Source organism: Oxyura jamaicensis, chromosome 3 (genome assembly GCF_011077185.1).
Source record: "Oxyura jamaicensis isolate SHBP4307 breed ruddy duck chromosome 3, BPBGC_Ojam_1.0, whole genome shotgun sequence".
Lineage (NCBI taxonomy): Eukaryota > Metazoa > Chordata > Aves > Anseriformes > Anatidae > Oxyura > Oxyura jamaicensis.
The window spans coordinates 48904972-48931006 of record NC_048895.1 but is presented as its reverse complement, the minus strand read 5'-3'; the positions used below and the strand labels follow the sequence as shown (position 1 = coordinate 48931006).

The 26035-nt window shown below is 40.1% G+C and overlaps 1 protein-coding gene across 7 annotated transcripts in view; it reads right to left on the bottom strand.

Moving 5' to 3' along the window:
• UTRN (utrophin) overlaps window positions 1-26035 on the bottom strand; it is a 344112-nt gene that overhangs the window by 116053 nt on the left and 202024 nt on the right. For all 7 annotated transcript variants that reach the window (XR_004749455.1, XM_035321865.1, XM_035321866.1 and 4 more), the window contains 2 exons: window positions 22829-23001; window positions 17272-17428 (listed from right to left, as the gene is read on the bottom strand). Coding sequence is in view for 6 of the 7 variants with exons in the window: in XM_035321865.1 (XP_035177756.1) it covers window positions 17272-17428; window positions 22829-23001 (330 nt within the window). In the remaining variant the exon portion in view is untranslated. The remainder of the gene's footprint in view (window positions 1-17271; window positions 17429-22828; window positions 23002-26035) is intronic.

Genomic DNA, 26035 nt, shown 5'->3' with positions numbered 1-26035 from the left:
GAATCTATGCACTTGAAATAATAAACTATTTCACATAAAGAAGCATAAAATACATGAAGCCAAAATGTTATTTTCAGTCCCAAATACTCAGAAACAAGCTGCATGCCACGGCAAAGTTACCTAGCAGAGGTATGACGAGAAGCAGAAAAAACAAGTGAAATGCTTAAAACGACAAGTGGATTGATTAATTTTTTAGTGGCTGGATACTCTTAACAACATTCTCCCATATCTACAGCAATATTTCCAAGAGATGTGTATATTAGCTCAAAGCCATTTTTTTAAAAATTACTAAATATGCAAATGTGGTGCAGCACGATGCCTATCCATTGATTTACCCCGGAGAACCTTCATGAAATATGTACAGCACGAATACACATTTTAAAAGCACTAAAGGAATTTCAGTTATTTATTTTATTCATACTGTATGTAGCACTGGGGTGTTCTAACTTCAGTGCTTGTAACTCAGAAATGAAGTAATTGCTTTCTTAGGAATCTCTTCACATCTACTTCCATCTATAATCAAAAGCTGGTAAGCACGTTTAGTTGCTCTACAGAGATTTTTAGACCACATGCATCATTGTATACCTGAACATTTTCCAGGACAGCATTAAGCAATATGATTCACATCTGCCCTGTGTTTGTTCTTTCATTTACTCTCCCCTGAAAAAAAGTTCAGTAAATACCAGTTTTACATAACATGGGTTTTTGCTTGTTCATATATACTGTGCTGTGTTTACTACCAGCCGTTCCCTCATGCACATTTACTTCACAATTTTAGATCCAGTGTTGAGATAAATAATTTCCCTCCTCTGTCAGTGCTGCTGCACCACCACCATGAGAAGCATAAATTGGAAGACTTGAGTGAAGAAAGGGTTTGAATAACTGGAGCTAAATTATGCTCACCAGACTAAGAATCTCTTAGCAGCCAGAAATGTCAGAAGGCATTAGCTGCATGCTGATACAGAAGAGCACAAGATCATAAGAAAACCACCCCAAACAAGGCTGACCTATTGGAAATGAGTAATTTAAACCAAGCATGACTGCCCTGTAGCTTCAGACTCCTCGGCACGTCTCTCTCTGCCCATATGCATCACCTGCTCTCTGCTCATCTCTGTCTGCAGCATTCAAGGTCTGAGCTATCTCAGAGCATCACAAATGCAGCATGACAGAGAAAACTGCGTATCGCACATCACTGGTGTTGGAGAAGATGCTGCCCAGTCGGTTCCTCTGGTGCCTCTGTGCAGAGCGAAGCACCGCTGCAGGACTGTCTCACCTTTGTGGAATGACAAAACAAAACTAGGTGCTGAGCATCAGAGATGCAGTTTTTAAGGAACCACTTCTTGGCCTCCTTTCTCCAGTAGGGGCAGTGCCATCATAGCACATCACTGGGCACCTCTACCAATGCTCACAGAAGAAAAGCTGAAGCAGAATTTAGGGCTTTTCTTTCTTAAACAGTAAGAGGTAGACTTGGATATTTATTATTGCAAATAATGGTTCATCTTTTAGCCCAGTTCTCAGCACAGCCCTTCTTTAGCATGGAAGACTGGACATAAATTCATTAAGCACATCTCTATAACCACTTTTTCAGATAGCTTCCATGTGTATACTCCCAGAGCCGATCATCTCAGCACTGCCGAAGTAACAGTTTCATTTTAATTACATGATAATATCGAGGCTACAAGCTGACAATCAGAAAGTCAAGGTGTGACTGCAGCATTGATGCAGTGGCAATAACAGCCTGATCATAATCTTTCCCTCCCCACAATGTCAGTCAAATGCAGTTACTAGAAAGGTTTGTTCCATATCTTTTTTTATTTATTTGCTTCTTATTCAGAGAACAATCCAAACTCATCCATAAGGTAGGATGGGTGAAAATCACAGGGTTTCAGTTTTGTGAACTCACGTCCGTTGACGACTTGCTTTTCTAACATGTTTCTTTCAGAGAACAGGAAGGATAACAAAAATTTTCTAAGTAATGGAATAAAAGGAAGAATGATGAAGCACATGAGTGCCATAAAGGAAGTTTCTGAGTTAGGGAACGAGAAAAAAAAAATCCCAATACTCGGTTTACCTGGGCACAAGGAGCTTTATGTGCCTCACTCCCTGCTTCTCACAACTGCGACTGTACTTAGCTCAGACATGGGAGCACCAAATTTCAGATTACTTCTGTGTAGGAGCCATCCTCCTCCTCATAGCAAGCAAATGAACTAAACTGAGACTGTCTAAACATACCAACGTAATGCAGCGTGAAAAGTGTCCAAGTTTGTTTATGGTGCAAGAGCAATAAAACTGCTGACAGCCACACCTCTGCATGGGCTAATTGCACTTATTTGAAAAATGTTTGTCACTAGTGTAGGTAACTATGCTGCACTGCCAGATGGATGTACCCTATCTGCTATGTATGAAAGGAAAATGGAAAGAGTTTGATCATGAGAAACTCACAGAGAACGGAGAACTAAGAGACTTGAATACTCATGAATAAGGGAGCATACTTCTGCTAGCAGGATGCTGTTCCCTCTTCAGTCTGGATGCAGGACCTCACAGCTGTGTTTAAAATGTCAGCAGTACACAGCTTTACAGATCTGCCTTGCCACTGGAAAGTCTGTCATACTTTCAGTGCTTCCAATGCCTCCTACTCGCGTACTGCCCTTGGGAGGAAGCCTGCTGTGGGGGCTTGGTGCGCACGTCCGCAGACAGTGGTCGCTTTGTGGCTCTGGGAGTAGTTAGAGCAGCAAAGCCGAGCATGTAGATGCTGATCATGCTTTATGAGAAACTACTGTGTAAGGCTATGTATGTCTCCATTTGACTTCTAAAAGTCCCCTAAGGCCTCACGTGCTGAATCCAACATATACACCTTTCAGCTCAATCCATAAGAGCAGCGCAAGGACCAGAAACAGTTTCTGGATGCAGTCAGGTCCCTCACAGAGGAGGGCAATGGCTTGGTGTCTGTTGGCCCAAGGGGAAGAAAATTACTCAGAGGCCTACCCAGGGGAGAAGCTCCACCTGAAGTTTCTTAAGTGCAGGTTAGCAGTGCTAGCTGACAATGAGCCTTCACACCTTAGTTAGACACCAGGAATTCAACTATGAGAAAACATGCCAAAACAAAGAAACTGATTATGTATTTTGCCACCTTGAGTGCCAGGAGACTGATGAAGGACATCACTCAGCTAACCCAGTCTCAGATCAAATGCCAGTTTAAGTGCACTTAACAAGGGCATTATGAGCATGCTCAATCCAATGCCAGTTTAAGTGCACTTAACAAGGGGGTATTATGAGCATGCTTGCTCCTCCAGGGCTAGAGGTGCATTTTAAGGGACTTTATCGCTATATGCAGCTATTCTTAGCTTTGTGTTTTTCTCTCTCTTCCCTCACTTTTGTTTTTTACTTCCAGACTGTTATATTTTGTAAATACAGCCTTACATTTACACACAAGTGCAAACTTGAGTTAATGTCTCTCCCTAAAGTAAGAATCCCTACGAAATCCTGAAACCCTGTGTGCATTTGCAATGTCCCCTCTATTCACTTCTGTAATGCTCTGAGTAACCTCCTTCAGCTTTCTTTTTCTTCCAACAGCTTAAAGGGCCATCGCCAGACTTTACAATGTCAAAGAAAAAGCACATTAAAATGTTATTTTTCTATCAATTCACAGATACTTGTGACAAGTAACCAGAGAGTGCTTTTACCAGCACTTTACTTACTTTTCATCTCAACCTTGAAATAATTTGCAGTTTGGACTTAAATTCTCTCTCAAACTTAAAATTTAAATATTGAAATAGAACTCTCAGATTCTTGTGATGAATATGCATCTCCCTTCTCTGTGTATTTAATTAGAAAAATACATAGAAATGAACTTTTGAAAGTGCTGTTCATAATGACTTGGCAGATCAATGTAAGAAAGCTAAGCACTACCTGTTTTAATGACTCAAGCCTAAAAGCTTCCTAAATCCTCACAATTAAAAGAACTATATATTGTACAAAGTTCTCATTCATTTTTATTCATACTGAAAAGTTGCCAGAATTACTAAGCACCCAACTCGAGAGAAGAAAATAAATCTAAGAGAAGGTACTACTTCTAAAATACAATGTTTAACTTCTCAGTAAACATTTTTACTCCCAGTTTAGAAGGTAGTGAGACATCACTGCAGCATGGGGTGGGGTGGGGGGGGGGAAGGGTGGGAAAAGGTTAATCCAAGTCTATTTTTCAATCAGAGCACAGGACTCATTTCTGTATCAGGCACGGAGGCTCCTGAAAGCACACATACCTGGCATGACGGCATACACTAACCACTGCACTGACAGCAGCGTGAAACGCTGCACAGCCGCTCTCTGCTTCGAAACTCCAGATGGAAAATCACAAGCAGAGAAAGCACTGGACACAACCGCCAGACACCATCAATCATTATTTTAAAATTACACCACCACATATATTTGATGCTAACCTATTTTCACATCAGTCCTTTTTCTTATTCCTTTTTCTTTTTCATGGCATCAAATTGTTACGTTTTTAGCATTTTTTCAGATGGAGTGCTTCGTCCCTGTCTAGCATCCGATCCATTTAACATTGCAAATCCTTACACAAGCTCCTAGCCTATCTCCTTTGAGGCATATTCATCCCTCAAAATGGAAATAGAAATAGAAAACATGCAAATTATTGCTACTTTAAAAAAAAAAAAAAAAAAAAAAGATTTCATATTATATTAATTCCAAGGTTGTAAAACATAGACTGTATAAAGTCTAGAAGGGGAGAAGTATAAGTAAATAAATAAAAATGACCTAAATAATAAATAAAACTATAATAAAGAATAAAAAATAAATGACCCAAAGTAATATTTGACTGGAAAATGATGCACTTGTTTCAATAACATTTTAAAAACTATCTCATTTACTATTCTCTCTTCAGTTACTACTAATCCTAAATTCTTGCTGACCTATTTCACTAACCTAATGAAAATATACCACTAGAGGTAATGATTTGATTGAATCAGTTAAGTCTCTGTTGGTACAGAAAATTTTAATTTACACCCAAGTGAATCACACATTTATAATAGCATATTTTTTTACCAACTGCATGAAAATCGTAAGCATGGTCCTTTCACTAAGCAAGGTATTATACTCAGGATCTCAGAAATTCTTCAAGTTGCAAACCAGCTGCTTCAAGGGGAGGGGAAGCCATATTTTTGTTCATTGTGTTAGGACTTCTCAACTAAAAACTTAGCAATATAGAAGAAATGTGTAAACTGCAAAAAGTGAAAATAAATGTAAGAAAGTTTGCCTAATGATTTATGGCTTTAGTTTACTTTTCTGAAACTTATAAAAACACCTTGTTTGCAAAAGCAAAATTGCCAGTGACAACATTACGAAACTAATCGTAAAATATAATTTTATTGTGTCAGACCATCAAGCATTGGCACAAATCATTTTTTCTATTTACACATTCATTTCACTAGGAAGATGAAAATTGTAGCGTCAAATCCATGAATTATTAGCATCAGCAACTATTAAAAATAGTTCTTTGATAAGACCTTTAGAATATTCTCCCTTTCTCTTGGCTGTGCCCACTCATTTAATAACAGCCCATACTGGGTACAAGTCCAATAGACCCATGCAGCTTCCTACGTGCACCTCACATCTGTCCTGCAGAGACAGAGGGGTTACAATAGTGGTACCAAACGAACAGCCATCCATCATTAGCTCCATCGCGGATATCTGAGGACCACAAACTGCAGCTACGGCTGCCCTTCATTCGCTGAGGAACCAGAAGAGGCTGCTCACGCCACACAAGTTACCGTACATGTAACTATTGGGCAGAACAGGCTACAAAGCTTTCCCAGCCCATGAGTACACAGCACTTGCAATCGCTTTAGAAAACAGCTGCTTCACCACAGTCCTGACATAACGTTACATCATCATTAAGCAACGAAATAGAAAGGACCTTCAAGAAATCCTTGCTTTTGTACACGAATGCATTTAAAGTATCCTCACACTTTACAGGGGAGTAAATTATACAGTGGGCAACCACGTACGTGAGATAGCTTGTTGGTAATGAAAGGGTGATTGTGAGGACAACACAATCTCTTTACAGAAAGGGAAGCCAAGAAAAACAAACACCATACAAGCAAAATACATAAATAAAACCACGCTACCCAAAACCCAAAACACCTAAATCCAAAAACAGAAGCAAGAGCCACCTTGAAACCAAATTAAACTGCACTCAGTAGCATGCAGTAAAATATCTATTAAAACAAACTGATCTCGGTAAACCTCTACGGAATGTGTGACATGTTGCAGACCTATCAGGCCCTGCACTTGTACCTTTCTACAGATGCTCAGACAAAAACTCAGTCTTAAAATTAATGACATTAGTCACTTTCCCCACACAATTACCAGCCAGATTATAAAGTCATCTGCTAAAAAGAAGCAGATACATTTAGACAGAGCTGAGGAATGAGTGGGCATCTTGATACAGGGATTCCTCACCTAAGTAAAAAACACTAAAAAGGCAGCTCAAGCTAACGTGAATGACTTGAATGAGCAGAATGACTCAAATAAGCGATCTGCATGTGCATGAGGCCCAATACATGGGTCAGACGGAAGCGTAACTGGATGATACAAGAGTCTCAAAAGAAAAAAAATAAAATAAAAAAAAATTCCTACATAAGGACCTTTAGCAAAAGTGGGACTCCTAACAGCATGATACCTTTTTGAAGCACAACACTCAACTTTGCAGGGAATGCATATTAGCACAAACCTAGGTCTCAGCAGTTTTCTTGAAAAGAAAGCTCCAAATCCTTAAGCACTATTTTAGGCTAATAGACCTTTCGGCTGCTCAAGTTGAAAGACCAGTACTGGAAGCAGCTTTCCTTTCTGAAGTTATGCTCCTTATACTTTCCCAGTCCCTCAGACTAACCTAACTAGATGAGAGGAATTCACTAAACCTTGGTCAGAAGATATGGATGGATGACCTTTGGAGGAACACCTAATAAATGAGGTTAAGAGTTCCTGTAAACACAGGAATGCCCACCCTGCAACGGTGCCTTGGCCATTACACCACTCTCTACCCTTTTATTTATTCTGAAAAAATAAAAATAAAAAGAGGAAACAAACAAAAATAGCAAATACAATAACAACAACAAAAAAGGAGAATTCCCTCCCCTATTTTCTATGTACATTTCTCAGCCTAGCGTTTAATCTCAAGAATCTGCATGAAAAAAGGATTGGGCAGCTGCCATGGCAATGCAATTTTTCTAATTTATTGCTGATGTTCCTGGGGTGGATTAGTGGCTGTAATAACAAGGGATTGAGGATCCAATAGTTCAGGAGTTAACTAGAATAAATATTCTTCTCCTCTAAAGAGTCTGCCTGCAGCAACAAGAAGTAGGATCCAGATGACAATATCCTTGACAGAAAATAAAATGGATTCTTCCCAGTCCATGCGTGCAACTGCAGTCAAAGTTTCAGAAGGTTGTTTAACACAACACCAGAGTTTCTCTTATTGCATGTTTAATAATAAACCATTGCACCTGTTCCATTTTCTCCAAAACAATGACGGAGGTGGAAGTCATCCTTTGGGAACACACAATAAAAGAAGATAAAACTCTCTAGCACTTGCACAATATTCATGAAGAAAAGAGTTATGTAAAGGGGTACTTAAAAGATTTGGAGTAATCTCTGCAAACTCCATTCCACACCCTGAATTACAAGTGAACAGCTTTGCTAAATACAGTACATCTCTTCTTACTTGGTCCAATTTATCAAACGCAGATCACAAAAAAATAAAGAAGACCAGAGAAGACCGCAGTTACAGAGGAAGCATCTCACACTGGCTTCAGTATGAGAAAGGAATGAGCAGGACAAATAGTTTTCACTTCTACTTCATACAGGTTATGAGAGAGCCTGAAAAAATAAGGCAATGATCACTGTATCACAGTGGCTCTCTGCTGGTTCTCTGCATTGGAAAAACTGATATGCTGTTTCTGTGCTGATTGGGGAATCTTTGTTGTTCTGTTTTTGTTATCTGACTCTCTGCCTTTGAAAAAATAGACCTCAGCAAAAAAATATTTGCATTTAGAAAAATGCCCTTTCATTTCCTTGTACCAGTCAATTTCATTAATCCAAAGTGAGAGCTCATCTGTTGACAACCTTTGGTTTCAGGTAATACCTAGCATTTTTTTAATGCAATTGAAACACCATCTGATCTTCAAAATGCATACGCTAAATTCAAGTCCCCAACAACTTTTCTGACAGAAGATCTTGGGAGTCTCTGAAACCATTTGCTCAATATGCAGTAGCAACCAAAAAAAGCCAGTAAAGTGATGAGTATCATCAGGAATGGCAGGGAAAAAAGCAAATACAAAACACTGATGCAACCTCATCATGTTGCATATCTCGTGAAATGCCAGTCAACACACCTCCAGAAAGACATAGTGAAGGCAGAAAAATGCACAGATGACCAACAGCTGCCTTATGGGTAGAGATTAAAAAGGCTCAGCAGTTAAGAGGCTCAAAAAAGGTACGACAACATTTCCTAATCACAAAGACACTGGACAAAGTGAGTGAAGAATTGTTATGCATCAAATCCAACAGTATTCAAACTAAGGCCATTGAAACTTTAAAACTAGAAGGAGATCAGTTGAAAAATGATTTTAAAGAGTTTTTTTTGTTGTTGTTGTTGTTGGGGCACATGGATTTTTATTTTTTTCTTTAAACAGAATTGGTGGGAAGCATTTGGCATCTATTTGCCACAAGTAGTTGTGGAGACAGAAAATTGCAGCAAATACAACATGAAGTTAGACACATTAATGGGAAATAGGTCCAAAAGAGATATTATAAAGAGCAGGGCAAGGAAATACTATCAAGGATACATATAGTTTTCATCCAGTGATGTGGCTGCCTAGAAGCAGAAGAGGAACAGATGACACACAGTAGCCAGGATGAAATGGGCTCTCCCAGAGTATCACCGTCTACTGGCACCATTGAAGAAAATATACTGTAATAGATGAACCATTGGTCCAGAAAAAAGATTTTGTGTGTGCTTAAGTGCATGTGTCCCTAGTGAAATGGGAACATCAGGTCAAAGAACTGAAAAACAATTAAAAACACAACAAGAAACAAACAAGCACCAAACCTACCTTAAAAGACCTGGTACAGGGAAAAAGTTTGGGGTCAAAGAATGTAAAATATGGGAGCTATTTAATTTAACATTACATAAATTGGTTATAGTTTACGGTAGCATTCCTAGAAGGATCCCTGTAATCACACCTTAAAAAGATCGCATAGATCCTCAACTTGTGATCCCTTTCATGAATAACGTGATGGCAACATGTGGCAACAGCCTTGTCTATATTAAGAATGAAGACACCTTGAACCATCTTGGACTTCTCTAAACCAGTAAGATATGAGCCAGTTCCCGCTCAAACAGTTTAGATACATGCTGGCAGGACAATACCCAAGCTTCAAAGCCATAGCATGACTGCAGAATGGGTCACCACTATGCCTGTGCTCCATCACCTTTCCTGGCTAAGCACATAGAATCATTAAGGTTGGAAAAGACCTCCAAGATCACCTGGTCCAACCATCCCCCCACCAATATCACCCACTAAACCATGTCCCTAAGCACTACGTCCAACCTTTCTTTAAACACCCCCAGAGATGGTGACTCTGTCATGGCTCACCCAGAAGGTCAGGCCACTGGTTGTCACAGTCTTTCAGCTCAAGACACAGGAATGGAAACCAAAGATCTGGTACATCCTACTGCATCAAGTTGCCCTGAGGTTTCAGGTAAGCCAAAGGCTACTGCTGATAATGACGGAAGCAGCGTGGTCTTTTGGGAGGAGAGAGAAGAAAATATCAGAGAAAAAGGCACTGGGCTCATCACAGCATTTCAATGGAGTAGAAATGTTGATCACTTTGCTGTTTCTGCTTCTTTCACACACATTTCCCTCCACAACAATGTCAGAGTATCCTCCCTGATGTACAGAGTAACTGTAAACCTTCAGGAAGGACAGGCTTTATTTAGTGGCTTGAGATAGACTCAGTAATGTCTTCAAAGTTTAAATAGGATTCTTTAAAGCAAAATAGACATTGGATCCTCATAAAAGAGTAACACAAGATGGATATACTGATATATACCTATATCAACAAGTAATAAAAAGGCAATATCAAAAATATTTTATTTACTTTATTGAAAAAGTGGCTGATGTTTTTTCCCTAGCAAGACAGCTTGCTTTTCTCTGCACTAGTGACAGAATATTTTGTTCTTTCATTATCCAGGTTATTTATTATTTTAAGCACTGATCCATTGCAACTTCCCTGACTTATCAGAAGACAACTGCACTTTTGGGAACAAGCTGAAATACAGCCAGAAGCAACACTTTTTGGCGAAGTTAAAAATACATTGCACTGACATCCTAACTTAACACTTCATTCTTTGCAGCATGCTTTTGTTCACACATCGTTCTTTTGGAGAAATAGTCCAGGGGAGCAGAGTGATACACACCTCAATCGTTCACGTAACACACAAATCAGTTCTGGTTAATCGTTAGCAAGCAGTGGCTTTAAGTCAGGTCCATTTGAGAACTCTTTATTTAACTTCAGGCATTAACCAGATTCTTCCTCGTAACAAAGCATTCCCGCCCACAGTTTCCACCTCTTCCTTCTTTAACACACCTCAGTGAAAACAGTCTCAGTTGAAGACACATCCTTAACTTTGAAGAGCTTCTTCATGTAGTGTGGTGCAGAGCACTGAAGCTCCCATTGCATTCGCACCCTAGCCTGTCGGAGCAGGTTGCAACAGACGACACCATCAATCCTCCTCTTCTAACCACATTTAATTCTCCTTTCTCACCCCCTCAGAGCTCAAAATTAGTATGTCAGCAACATTGCTGGCCACCTCTACTCACACCAGTTTTGTGCATGCCTCATGCCTTACGAGATGAGATGTGTAACAAATTACAGCCCTTCCTAGACTGAGTTAGAGCACAGACTGGGGCAGCACTGATATCATCAATACTCGTTTTTGGTTAGAAATTTGTAACAATAAGAGTCATGGAAGCAGACAGTAATAAAGAAAATAGCCAAGGAAAACAAATCTAGAATAATTAAGCAGGAATTAATTCAAAGGCTAAACCCATTCCCCACAGTCAGGCGGGTGCACCAACAGAGCACAAAGAAATTATGGCTAGAAAAAAGTTTTCTCCTCACAGACTTTTCCTGCTGGTAAAGGGAACAATGCAATTATAGGCAACCTGAAGGGATAACAAGTAGAAAGTAATTTCCAGTCAGCTATGCTAACATTTTTGATAAAGCGACAATTGTTAAATAAACCAGAAAAAAATACTTCCAACTTTTGATAATCTGACTGCTTTAACAAACCAAATTTGAAACTAGAAATACATAGACAGCAACCTCCAGAAGTCTGATGACTAACTTAATTACCCAACCATAGACATAAAATTATCATTCAAACATTCACAGGTCCTTGGCTAATTCATTTTGAACTCGAAGCTAAGTTAAGCATCTCTGTGATTCAAGATGCATGCATTATTTAGTATTAGCTAGACATTTGTTCATTTATGCAGACAGACGCCAACAGGATTTATGTGAGAAGGCACCCGTTCTGCTTCACTTGGAAAGTTGCCTGTTCTCTCTCTGAAACCTAAACCACAGATCTTTGTCATTTTGTCCATCTGTTTTAGAAAAAAACAAACGAAACAAACGAAAAAAAAACAACCAACCAACCAAACAAACAAAAAAAAACACATTGGTAGTCAACTCTGAAAAGGGAGCTGCCTTCACTTTCATTTCCTTATAAGCCATTCCCTGTGTCAGCACCTTCACAATTGAGTTTTCTATACTTTGAGTGTGAATATAGCCTCTGCTATAGGTACAACTCACACAGAACTACTTGAGTTCAAAAATCATCTAAAACTTCTTCTCAGTGTCCTGACACTTTTATACAAAGCACTCAGGGATTTTTCCACTGTTCTTGGGACTGACAGCACAGCCCGCTCTCAAGGACCAAAAAACTTCTAGAATAGTCAAAATAGGAAATTTGAGGTCCCTTTTTTAAATGAGTTTCCCCTTGCCCTGCCCTCTCCAAGATACAGAGCACAGCTCCACTTCCAGACAGGTTGTGCTCACTGGCTGAGCTTGGCATTTCACAGGGGATACGACTATGACCTACTATAGGCAATGGAACTTGGGCTGAAGAGCCCCAAAATCGGTACAAAATATTTATAAATATTTGCTACATCCTGAAAGACGTCTGTTGATCTGGCAATTCTGGGCTAAATCTGTAACCCTGATTCACATGAACAACATTGCTGTGGGTAATGTTTGTTTTTAAGGCATTGGAAAATGATATTTAAAACAAACAAAAAAGTTTAAAAATCAAATTGCAAACCATTTATTTCCTCCTGTCCAAACAGATCTCAGCAGCACACAAACAATGTGAGCTAACCCCAACTGTCACATAATACTGTACTTATTTATCTAACACCGCTGAAGCCAAGTGCTGAGTGGGGGAGATGCTAACAGAGGAAAAGAGCCATAAGATTAGTGCCATTAAGCTGCAACAAGCAAGACATCATTTTATGTAACTGAGGAGAAAAAAAGTAGGTTAATAAGGAGAATGATTATCGAGTAACTAGAGGCAAAGAGCAATGCTAAGATGAGAAAGATTGAGGGCCCTAAAAATGAAGGACAGGAAATGAGAATATCATGGGCCTGCATCTTAAAGAGCTCAGCCAGTATTCCACCACCTATGTTTTGAAGTACTAGCAAGGACAAGATCAGGTAAGCAAGCTGGAAATAAGAGCAAAGGGATCACAGAGAAGTGGAGAGAAAATGATGTATTAAACTGCTCCATCTGCATGAGGACAATTTGAAAGCAAAGCTCAGATGTGAAACTAGGGGAAATGGGAGAGCAGAGGCACCGAGCCCTTGTGCGGAGGAGCCACCAGCTGACTTGTGCTGCTGAAGCTCTTTTGGGGTTATAAACAAACAACTGATAAAAAGTAAATCTTGCAGATAATGTGAAGTGCTGAGGAGGCTTAATATTTGAAGAAGCATGGGCAAAGAAACGTGGCATTTAAAGTGCCTGGTCAGCTGCTGATGACAGGAGGAATAAAGGGAGTACCCCTGAGAGTGAGAAATCAAGTCATATCTGCAATATTTATCTGGTGCAGTTGTGCCTCAAGTCTCCTCTGAAAACGTAACACAGGACACACACCAAAAGCAGCACCTTCAATGCAATGCAAGTGACACCAAGTCAGTGATCCCAACACAAGGCACACAGGGACTGCCAGAGTGGAATCATGCTTATTTTTACAAAGAATATGCCAAAGGGGAAGATTTGGTAGAAGATTTTGGAAAAAAAAACAATGCAGGCATAAAACTTTATGTTACACAAAGACATTTCTATTCCACGTCCTAACTGAGGAGGAGGAAGAAGGACCTGCAGAGGGCTTTGGTTCTTTCTCCTCCAGTTTTCACTTTCTACCTGACAAAACACAACTTTTCACCTTCTTGTAGTTAATTAATAAACTACAGCTTCAGTGCTGAGTTAAGAGTTCCTGCTAAGAAACAGCGTGAAGCTCTGCCACAGAGAACCAAATCAGCAGACTGTTGCAGCCTAGCTTCCCTTCTCTGGTAATGACTAATAAGCAGCAGTTCAATAGAAAGTGAAACACCACTCGTTAAAAGTTCCCGTTTGGTGTGGCACAGTAATACCACATGATGTATGAGAATCTCTTGGTTCCTACTAAAATAACAGGGACAGGCCGGGAAGGCAGGAAGCCATCCTGTCTGACCTGCTGATCAAACTGAGGCACAAGAAGGAAATGCACAGGCAGTGGAAGCAGGGACATGTGGGCTGGGAAGAGCACAGGGATGCCATCAGACGGAACTGAGCTCGGCAAGGGATGCAAAGAATAGCAAGAGGGGATTCTACAGGTATATTGGTCAGAAAAGAAAGTCCAAGGTGAGTGTACCCCCTCTGATAAATGAGGGGGGAGAACTGGTAACAACAGACATGGAGAAGGCTGATGCACTCAACAACTTCTTTGCCTAAGCCTTCACTGGTAGTCAGGCTGCCCACGTCTCTCGGGTCCCTGGACCTCTAGGCAGGGGCTGGAGGAGCAAAGTCCCTCCCACTATAAATGAAGAGCAGGTCTGAGACCATCTGATGAAGGTGAACAGGTACACGCCCATGGGGCCTGATGACATGCCTCCCAGGGTCCGGAGGGAACTGCCTGATGGAGTTGCCAAGCCTCTCTCCATCATAGTTGAAAAGTCCTGGCAGTCAGGCGAAGTCTTTGGTGACAGGAAAAAGGGAAACATCACTCCCATTTTTAAAGGGGAAGACCCAGGGAACTACAGACAGGTGAACCTCACCTCTGTGCCTGGGAAGATCACAGAATCATAAGGGTTGGAAAAGACCTCCAAGATCATCTGGTCCAACCAGCCCTCTACCACCAGTGTCACCCACTGACCAATGTCCCCAGGCACCACATTCAACCTTCCCTTGAACTCCCCCAGGGACGGTGATATCCGCTTCCCTGGACAACCTGTTCCAAGGCCTGACTGCTTTTTCTGAGAAGAAATGTTTCCTCATTTCCAACCTAAACCTCCCCTGGCTCAATTTCAAGGCACATGCAAGACAAGGTGACCCAAGACAGCCAGGACAACTTCACCAAGGACAAATCATGCCTGACCAACCTGGTGGCCTTCTACGATGGAGTGACGGCATCAGCTGACAAGGGAAGACCAACTGATGTCATCTACCTGGACTTCTGTAAGGCCAGTGACACTGTCCCACACATCCTTATCTCTTATCTCTAGAAGGGTGGACTACTTAGTGGATAAAAAAATTGGCTGGAAGCCAGAGAGTTGTGGTCAACAACTCAATGTCCAGATGGAGGCTGGTGACAAGTGGTGACCCTCAGGGGCCCATCTTGTTACTGATGCTCTTTAATATCTTTATCATCAACATAGACAGTGGGATTGAGTGCACCCTCAGCAAGTTTGCAGATGACACCAAGCAGAGTGGTGCAGTCGATAAAACAGAAGGAAGGGATGTCATCCAAAGGGACCTGGACAAGCTCAAGAAGAGGGCACATGTGAACCTAATGATGTTCAACAAGTCCAAGTGTAAGGTGCTGCAGCTGGGTTGGGTTCAATCCCAGACGTAAATACAGACTGAGGGGATTATAAAAAAAGATAGAGAACAAATTTTTATATGGGCAGATAGAGGCATGACTAGGGGGAACAGTTTTAAACTAAAAGAGGGGAGATCTAGATTAGAGATTAGGAGGAAGCTCTTTACTCTGAGGGTGGTGAGGCACTGGAATGGGTTGCCCACAGAAGCTGTGGATGCCCCCATCCCTGGAGGTGTTCAAGGCCAGGCTGGATGGGGCTTTGGGCAGGCTGGTCTGGTGGGAGGTGTCCCTGCCCATGGCAGGGGAGTTGGAACTGTATGAACTTTAAGGTCCCTTCCAATCCAAGCAGTTCTATGATTCTATGAACTATTAGAAAATAATTGTCCAGTTTCATCTGAGATACATGTGCAATTGAATACTGAGCTATTGCTTGCATAGGTACAAAGAACAAAGTAATAATCAGAATCACATTAACTTTTGCTGTTGTAGGCCATTAATAAAGGTCCTGTTAAATACTGGGCTGGGACATCTATATCCAATATTCTTTCTCAGTGATAGTGCAAGAATATTGCTTTTTTAAATGTGAAAGAATAATCTCTAAAAACCCCTGAAAGTACTTATTAGAATTTTAACATCAATATATAACAACAGTTATTCTTTAATACTATGCATAAGGATTAAACAACCTAAAAGTTCTCTTTCCTTCTCATTGTTGCAGTTCACTATTGACCCAAATGACTTGCCCAGCATGCTTGTTCCAACATTTTTCTACTCTAGAATGACTTATAAAACTATCATTTTTACATAACAATTTGACATCTTCAAATGAGACACACTATAGCAGTGTTATTTGTTATTATCATGCATATATGATAATCTAGCATGAGACACAAATAATCATTAGAAAATGAACTGTAGAGATCTATCATCTCCCATTGACCTCCTTTAAAACATCTTTGGATCTCTTCCAGCCTTTGATTGCTCTCCTGCACTAGTAATCCACCATTATAAAACATTCACAGCAGATGTGCCTACTAACAGAGCATAATGATTTAAGTGGATAAGAACAGGAAGAGATGAACTCTCAAGAAACAAAGATCCTGAGTTTATGCTAATAACTATTTAAAAAAACTAAATTAAGGGTAAGCTTATGCAGATTTCCTTAAGTTCATCTATTCTGGAGTTATGTCTCAAAAGTATTGCTCATGTCAGACTACTTTTTCTGTAGTTCTTCAGAGTATTTTCCTGTATCTTTAAATGCTTTCCCAAATCCAGTTTTTGCCCTCACTAAATACCATAGCAGAACAGATAGCAGCATTGTGTTGGTGGAGGGGAATATAGTTGTTATGCAATTAGCTACATAAAGTTGCATTTGTTCTTCCCCTCTCTACACCATACAGAAGAAAAAATCGGACAAGATGAAACAAACTTTACTACAATGAATCTGTCCAACAGCAAATATGTCCTAAATTGATTACGAATTAGAGTTGGTGAGATAGACTTTACATGAATGAAGATACATTGTGGATGTAGCATTTTTGTTGTCAAAAAATACTTATGAATTGATATTTTCATATGTACCAAAATGGCAAAGAACTAGTAAAAACAAAGAATTGCTTTACAATAGTACAAGACAGGTAAATTTTAATTCTTACAGCTTTGACTGCACTATGAATCTGCATGGGGTAGATGGCTGCTATTACTGATCAATCTATTAATATGGAGAAAGTCACTTTACATCATCTTATTGAACTTACATTCAACATTTCTTTTATAGTTCTTGTTCAGTTCTTACTTTTGTGAGCCTTCTTTAACTTTACTTACAGAATGACAGTTCTAACAAAAAGGAGTCCAAAATCATCAAGAAATACATCAAAAATGTGTTTGGACTGAAAATACTCATCAGAAATCCTTTTGATAAAATTTCAAAGAGAGTCTCACTTGTGCTTTACTGGGCAAGTAGAGGAGCAGAAGGAGCAGGGACCTAGAACAGTTTTTTTTTTTTTTTTTAAGAAATTAAATACTGGGATCAAGTGTTCATCATTTCTCTATATTTGATTTGAATCATTTTATTATTCACAGTAGGAAAGGCATCTATAAAAGTTACACAACTTACTTTGCAATGATCATACTGTTGCTGCAAGGTTGGAACATCCCCTCCAATGGGCATTTGCTTCTTAAGTTCTTCATCTTTTGTATTCAGCCATTTGATTAACTCTTCCAGGGATGTCAGTAATCGGTTCCATTTCTCTGCACTTGCCTCCAAGTGAGCCCTGTGAAACAACATAAAAGCATCCTTAAAGTCCTGAGCAGTACAAAAACCAAGGGACTGTTTTTTGTACTGTTAAAATAAATAGAACAGCTCTACCATTAATACAGGAATATTTCAAATGCTTAAATGCTAAGGACCTTTTGATGTGTTTGAAAACAAACAAAATTCTACTTCAAATCATTTTGCACACTAAAACAAAATAAGCAGGTGAAAAACGTGGGAAGACAGACAAACATGTACCTGATATGACCTAAAACCTTGAACACGGAGCATCCAAACAACATAACGAAATACTGTCTTTTGTGACTCTGCCACGGCAGCGCACAAAGTACAAGAATCATTTTGTGAGCTAGGGCACCAAAAAACTCACGTCTTTCATGCCAAGACCCTGAATCTCCAGCAGCAAAAGCAACAAATTCTCCCAGCAGTCATCAGTAGTAAATTAACTGGGCTGCTGAACACATCAGTGGCATAGATTATTTAATGCACTACCTTTAGTCAATGAAGAATTACCAGAGAATTAATAGTGTGAATCTGTCCTCCCAGTTAACTCAACAAACCCCCCAGATTCCAAAACACACTTTTATATCATGTTCAGAAATACATTGACCTGCCGGCTCCTCCCTGCAGTGCCTGGACAGCTGCATGGAATCCTTGATAAGGGCCAGCAACCCCACTTTTACTCCAGTCACTCTATGTTACAGACCCATTTGAGACTAACATGCACTTACCTCTCCCTACTCCATCACTTGCATGGTGAAAGAAATTGTTTACTGGTATAAGCTAAGTTCTTTTTAGTATAGACTGACACTAGCTCTGCACCTTTGTGCCCTGCTTCTGACAGATGAGCGAACTGAACTACTGTTCCGTTTCCTAGGTCTTCTCTTTCCTATTCTGAACTTTTTTTTCCTGATTCACTGTAACTCACATTTTTTAATACAGGTGAAACATTCACCTGCCTTCTATTGTATGATCCTCTCAAGTGGCATTCGAGTGAATGTTTGGTACTGATACAACAACAGTTGGACTGAAGGGGTGATGTGTTGCAAGGTTTACTTTGAGGCAAACGGTTTGTTGTGATGTTGTAGGGATACTAGGAAATTAACCAAGAAACACAGTCCAGGGGGATGGGAATACACAAAGGGAAAACCAAACAAATTATTTCCGTAAAGGATAAGCTAACTTTAGGAAGAGGAACCCAGTCTTCTTCGCTCCATTCAGGAAAGCACTTAATTAACTACATGGGAAAAAATATAAACTCCTTGCTAGAAGTGATGTTCTACTGCTGCCACTTCCTGCAACATGATTTGTCTGTCCTTGCAGTCACCAATACCTTTTCCCTAGATACTGAATCTAACCTGCAGTTCCCAGCTGCACTCAGGGACATGCTCTCAACAGCACGGTGTAGTCCACATCCAACATCCACCTTCTCCTTTCCAAAATTGGCTTTGCTTTCCATCAAAAACACCCTCAGAAATAATCAACTTGCAGTGTTGCACACACATCGCCCTCCCATGTTAGGTATTCAACAGCACCAGCCCTCCTTTCTGGGAGTGAACACAGCACAATACTCCCTAGTAATCAGGCAGAGGAGACACGTTGCCAAGGCAGCCCATAACTAAATTTACAGTTTTGCTATTAGATCCAGATTGTTATGAAAAGCAAGCATTTTTATGGATTTCTAGCAGCAATCAAAACTTTTAAGCAATCAAAAAAAAACAACCTTTCAGCAATTAAAATTTTAAAAATTGTTTCTGTAGCCTTCTGTGCATTTGATAATAAAATCTCTATTAATCTTGACTTATTACTGTATCTAGTACATTTAAGCAGCTCTCACCTCTAAAAACTGGCACTTTCCGGGCTCCACGATTCTGCTCTAGTGAGCAGAATTCTTGTATACAAAATTAATTAGAATTTTGTAAGGGAGAAAGAGAAACCCTACATCTAGTTAAAAGGCACTTTAAGGGTGGCTCACTTAATTTAATATACACTGCAATAATATTAATAGTGAAAAAATAATTTGGTATTAACCTGAATGATGAGGCATGGAACACCAGATTAAATGGTCTGTAATTTACTGAGTGCCCATGTACATGCCAATGCAGTAACAGCAGCAAAACATCACCAGCACATGGTTCCAAAGTCCAGTACAAGTGGGGTCAGAGTAGTAAAAGGCAGAGGGTGGGGAGGAAACCAACCACACTAACAGGACTTTAAAATTCCTCTCTGAACACAAAGTGAGTTAGCATCTCTTCAGAAATGTTAGAAGGAAGTTAAGAATGGAAAGGAAAAAAAAAAAACAACAAAAAAAAAAAACAACCACACACAGAGGAAGACATCCCATCAGCACAGACTTTTCCTGAATGTTACTTTCCTAATCTTTTATGAAGCAACACTGAACATAAAAGTGGCATGCAGCAGTGACAGCTGAAGAGCAGCCACAAACTTTCAGTTCTCCTGAGGAGTGGGGAGACACGCAGACATGCATTCAGTAAACTCCATTCAAAGCAAATGCTACGCAGGAGTGAAGGGGGCGAGATACACTCCAATTTGTATTTTAGTTTTAGCGGCTTACACAAACGTAGACTTTTTATATTTGTGATACAACCCATTCAAAGAGTTAGAGCCAATACATTATGCTGGAGTTTTGAATTGTTTCCTGGGCTTCTCCCCTTGTTTTGGGATTGGTGCTTTTACCAAAACAAAGTCTGCAAAAACAAAGCTTAAGGTGTTTGTGTTCACATGACAAATGAGTTGGCAATCTCCAGGGATTTGCCAGGTCAAACAGTGGCTTAGGATCTGCTCTGATGAAAATACAGTTCTGTACCAGATGATTGTCCAGTTTTGAGTACTGGTTGGAGCAGCAATATTCCCCAGCATCAGACAGCATAGGAAACACTCCTATGGAAATCTTGGCTGAGCCTGAAAAACCCATATGCCCCCATCCTGCTGACCAGACTGAGAGCACCCTTGCTCTGCTAAGGCTGAATAAGATCCTGCAGAAGATCAGCAATTCTGAAACAACCCCCCTTCTGATGACACTGAGAGGCTCCCTCCCCATCTGGAGACCTCCTCAGCTTTTGTTTCCGTTATTTAGGTAACACTTTTCCTGCTGAGCACGAAGGGAACATATGGAATAAAAGAGACTGGTGGGTGGTCTGAATATAGAGAATCCTTCCCAGTTTCTGCAATACCTCCCCCAAATGCTGATACCTTCTTCCCACCCAAGAAGAAGAGTCTCTCCTCAGCATTTGGCTGCAAAAGGCAGACCTGCATAAACCTGCAGCTTTGTTTTCCTCCTGGGAGTAACATGACGCAGAGAAAAAGAAGGAAGTGTGAATAAGTCTGAGTAATTTCAAGGAGAGATACAGTCCTTTCTGGTGGTGTCACAGTCACTATAAGCATAGTTTTAAGTAGCTTCCACACATTTAAAAGCATGCCACAAGAACGTTGCTTTTTCAGCCTGGAACTCCCTTTAGTTCCAGTAACAGGGAAGTAAAGTCAAGGTAGTGATGAGCATCATCAGCTCTGAGGACTGAAGTGATAAAGAAAGTCTCACACTATTCCTAAGGGAGAGCAGCATTTTCAGCAGCTAAATAATCAACAGAATCAGAATGTACACGTAGTTGAAAATACCCTAAAAACAAAAACAAAAAAACTTAGAAATCTTCATTTAGAAGCACTATTCTGAGCTAAAGTCCATAAAAAACTAGTTTTTCAGTCAGCCCTAGCCTCTCACATGGTTACATACTGTTCTCACAAGACTCATCCATAAAGTTTTGCTTTCCAATTCATTCTTGAAATAGGATACACCAAGAAAACTGAAGGCAAACAGCCAGATCAACGCTGACTTCATATCAGTTTCAGGCCCTGTTCCTTCCCTGTGAAGGCTTTCATCATTCTTGTGCAAGTTAGAAAAGCGAACTGCAATCACAGAACAGGGAAAAATACATGAACTCAGAAACGCTGCGCTCCTTTCAGAGGAGGCAGATTCAAAATGTTAATTTACTTCTATTTACTCCACTATTCTCTTCCCTGCCTGCAATTCAGTGCCACGTGGCCCTGCAGCACTGCAGGCATCAGCAGAGCAATGCACACAGCACAAACGTTAACGCTGCCCAGTGGGATGCATGTTCCGTATCTACCCAAAGTGAAAACACAAGTCATAATTCGGAAAAGTGGCTAAACTAACTTTTTTGAGCATTCCCTGCACAATTGCTGTCTCTAACCTTGGAACTAACAACTGGCCTATGGTGAATGGTTTGCAAGCCCTTTTGTTGGCCACGAATTTCTCCTAAACTATGATCAACCTCAGGTCAGGCCAAGCAATTGTTCTTGCTAGAGCCCACAGTTGCTGACTAAATTATTAACTTATTATCAAGTTTTGGTCTCTCTCTCACATTGACTTGTATGGCTGAGTACAGCTCATAAAGGCCCAAATTTAACAGCTCCTGCATTAAACTGCTTGGGGGGTGTTGGGGCCAGTATCTGCAAACCCTCACGGAAAATTGCTTGGTTCCTCTAGTTCAAGCTCTGTCTATGAGCTTGCATTCAGCAAATCCCACCAGTTACACGTAACTGTTTAGCTGGCTGGTGACAGGGTAAGTGGAGATGAAAAATAAATGTCACATTTCCCTTCTATCCCTCTCTTTCCAACTCTGGTGTCTGAATCCAAAGCTCAACTCATTTTTCTGGTTTTTGGAAAATTCATATGAATGCTTAACATTGTTCTGTTCTATTAAAAGAACAGTCTCCTTTAATCAACAAGCAGGCAGTAGCAATTAAAAGCTCCAGAAATACTTTTCTATGCAATTACTTGTAATATGGAATTTTATTCATAATAATGAATATGGTAATGTCTACTTGCAAAATGACATCACAAAGTTTTTAACAATGAGTACACTTGGACAGTCATCAGTGAGTTTGGCATTGGTAGGGTCAAAAATTGTAAATGGCTTGATGAATACAAATTTTAAAACATTTCTTAGTGGAATAGCAGCAGTCAAAAAATTCTACCACCAATACAGATGAAAATACTTAGGATGCAAATCCTACCAAGGTATTCATTCTGGTGGAAAAAACAAAACCCTGACTTCTCCTCAGGTAATTGCAGATTCACAGAATGACTTCACTGACATTGCTATCGATTTAAAATAAGGAAAGATTCAACATACTTTCTGGAATATTTAGTACAGATTGGCAAGTTACCTCTGCTCAACTCCGGGGGAAGAAACAAATAGTTAAGCATGCACGGTAAGCTAATGCACCAAGTCTTTACATCTGTGCTCAGGGTCCTTCACAGAAGTAAATGGACATTTCACTTCAGTGCTGCGGTGAAATTTCTCAAGCCTTTCAGAAGACAAATCTGCCCCATTCATGTCTTGACATTGTAATTACTTACCTGATGTTAGCTGACTTTGCCTTCAGGTCATTCCATCGATGGTTCATGTCATCAAGTCGGTGCTGGAGCAGGGCAGCTTCCTCAGAGTTTCCCAAGGCTTTCACCATCTTCTGTCTGTTTCCATCAATGCTTTTAAAGATGTCATTATGGGCATCAATTTCAGCCTGGATGTCCTGAAATATCGACAAGTCCAGACATGTTATTTCAGTAAATTAAGGAAGAGCTTATTCCTATTAGTATTCCTATCCTCTTGGACAGAGCACATAGCTTGACTTGCTTGGGCAACTCTGGAAAGAGTTACAGAGAAGAAAACCTGCAACGCCATTAACATCATTATAAAGGGTCCCGCTATCTTTAGTGAGAGAAAAGGAGTTTGAAAGTCATCCTTGACTCTGAAACAGGATTTACAGCTATAAACACTACATTCTCTTCCTGTCCATTGTATTAAGGTAATTAATTGTTTCTTGTTTCCCACACACTTCCGCCAAATGCAACATTTGCAAATGTACTGGAAATCTTCTCCTGCTCACAAGTTACACAGCTGCAGCCTTAGCTGTGCTGTCTCTTTCCTCTTTGAAGTAAAAGATTGCAGAAACTTTATGCAGACCAGTGGAATTCAAACTCCATACAGTGTTTTAAGCCATATGCAATGGAAGCTTTTATCTGAAACTTATGTCTCTAAACTGCAACCAAATGACTATAGCTACAGCAAGCCCATTTTACAATTCAGCTGTTGTATGCCATGTCCTGCAACATGTAGGGATATAGACACTAAATGACGTGAGGTATTATCATCTGATTTATGTATTAAATACGGCAAAGAAACAAAAGTGCTTGTAATTTCAGTTCAGCTTCCTCATTTCTCTTCCCTGCTGAAATTAAACATTTTCTCCTCCAAAAGCATAATTTATTCTCCTATTCATCTGCCTCAAGAAACACATCACAGACATTGTCTACATCTAACGAAGTATTATTTTTAAAATGCATTATAATAGCGTCAGACGATCTCCTGTATCACCACCAATGCCTTCTAGCATTTCTACATCTACGTACGCCCTAATGGAGAAATGTAAATGTTTAGAGAGCCAGAAGCTGTACTAGCTGTCCCAATGGAATTAATCAGCAAAGACTGTGACAGAAACTTGATGCAGATGTAAACAAACTTCTTTTGCAAAGGAAGAAGTTCAATAACTGAAGTCCTTTAAAGGATTTTATTTTCCCTGACAACCCCTCAGTACTTTCCATCTGCTCACAGGAGCAGGAGAGGAGGGGATTCTTGTACCTCCCTGTCCCTAAGAGGCAGTCCTGCATCTTGGAATGGCTGCTTGCACATCTGCAATTGATAGTTGGAAGCAATGGAAAAGTTGCTATGAAACTGAGATAGCATGAAAGCTCTTAGCAGTTAGGGAAAAATGAAAAAAAAAAAAAAAAAGAAGTAAGGATACAGCTGGAGAGGTGAAGAGAGGAGAGACAGATGGTGAAGGCAGGGGGAGAGAAAGAGATATATTGTGTGTGGGGAGGTATCAGTGAAGCTCTCCAATTGAGCTGCTATGTGACTTTGGACAGCTACCTATTCTTTGCCTGTTTTTTCACCAATATAAAATAGGTAAAAAGACAATTTTGCTGTCTTTAAGCCATGCTGATAAAAAACACCATCTTGAATATATATACAAGTAATGACACTTAAAATGAAAAACAGAAATGGAAGTGACTGACGATAACAAATACAAGACAGCATAGTCAGCAGTTAGGCAAATCAGATGCTTATCTGAGAACATCTGCAGCTCCTGACCTTATGACTCAAACATGCAAGGAGACCCGCTGAAAACCAGCTCAACTCTGAACAGCAGGAGATGCAAGTGCAGACAGCAGATTTGGTTTTAATTGCACGCTGATCTGTACTACAGGAGTCTGGCCATGCCAAATCCATTTCTGTGTCTCTCTGAAGTTACTTCACCAACTGGCCTCCAACCTCCCATTCTACAATCACGGTGTGCTTTCAAATGCTATTAAGAACCTGCATAAAACCGTCTAGCTTTGATTACATGTGAGAGGATATGCATGCTTAACAGTTCAAAATGATGCTTCGTTGAAAACGGGTCTTACTCCTGTATTTGCCAGTCATCGTGTTACATTGATTACGGCACCGTAGATGTGCTGTGCGCATTCCTGAGTCCCATCTGTGATGGCCATGTTGTGGCAGCTCAGCTCAAAGAATCAACTTTGCTAATTAACTTCTCTTCCTCTATTCTGATTTCAACTTTCCAGGAAGAAAAAGCACTGCCAGCTGACGGATGAACAAACAGGATTGATATTAAGGTTAATGAATGACGATGCAAAAAAAAAGTGAAGAGGGACAAATGGAGACGTGTCCCACTTCAGTGTGCACACAGAAGAGGTGCAGCAAGAAGCTAAAAGATGGCTAATGTCAACAGGTGGACACAAACTTCCTTAACCCCAAATAATGACATAAAAGAGCTTGATTTTTTTTTTATTATTCTAGTATTTTCCTTTGTTGGAAGACTAACAAATAGGAATGATGATCTTGTTCCAGGATTGCTACCAATTAATCTACTGATTAATTAATTACTACCCGTAAAATCTCCCTTTCTCACTGTGCTATCGTAATCTTTCTCACAATTGTTGTGAAACATGTAGACATGTTCTGGTTGCCCTCCCTTAGAATTCCTTATTTCAAAGAGCAAGGAAGAGGTCTACTCATGTTCTGCACATCCCAACACATGTTCATCCCAATGTATTATTTTTTTTGTTCCTGCCTATTTCTTGGTCACTGATTCACCACATTCTTCATCTTTGTCTATGTGGCAAAGAAGATGAAAAATTGATTATCACTGCTCATGCCCCAACAAGGATTAAATCTAGTAAGGGCAAGCCAATTTCAGTTTGTCAGTACCTTAAAGGCAATCATAAACACTGCCCTGGAATCACAGGGAAGCTCCCATATCCAGACCAGACCAGAGTTGCAACGGCAACCCAGTGGACGATGCAGGAGACAAGGGCAAAATATTCTGTTGTTTTTGCCACAAAGTGGAGCACACAGCTGTGAAACAGTCTGGAGGAGGCTTTTTTTTTTTTTTAAAAAAAAAAAAAAGTAACTTTTTTTAAGGCCTGAAGAAATTCATAGTTCTTAATCTGCAGTTACACAGCTTTATCAACTCAGGTTTTTGAGGTATAGATGCCAAGGAG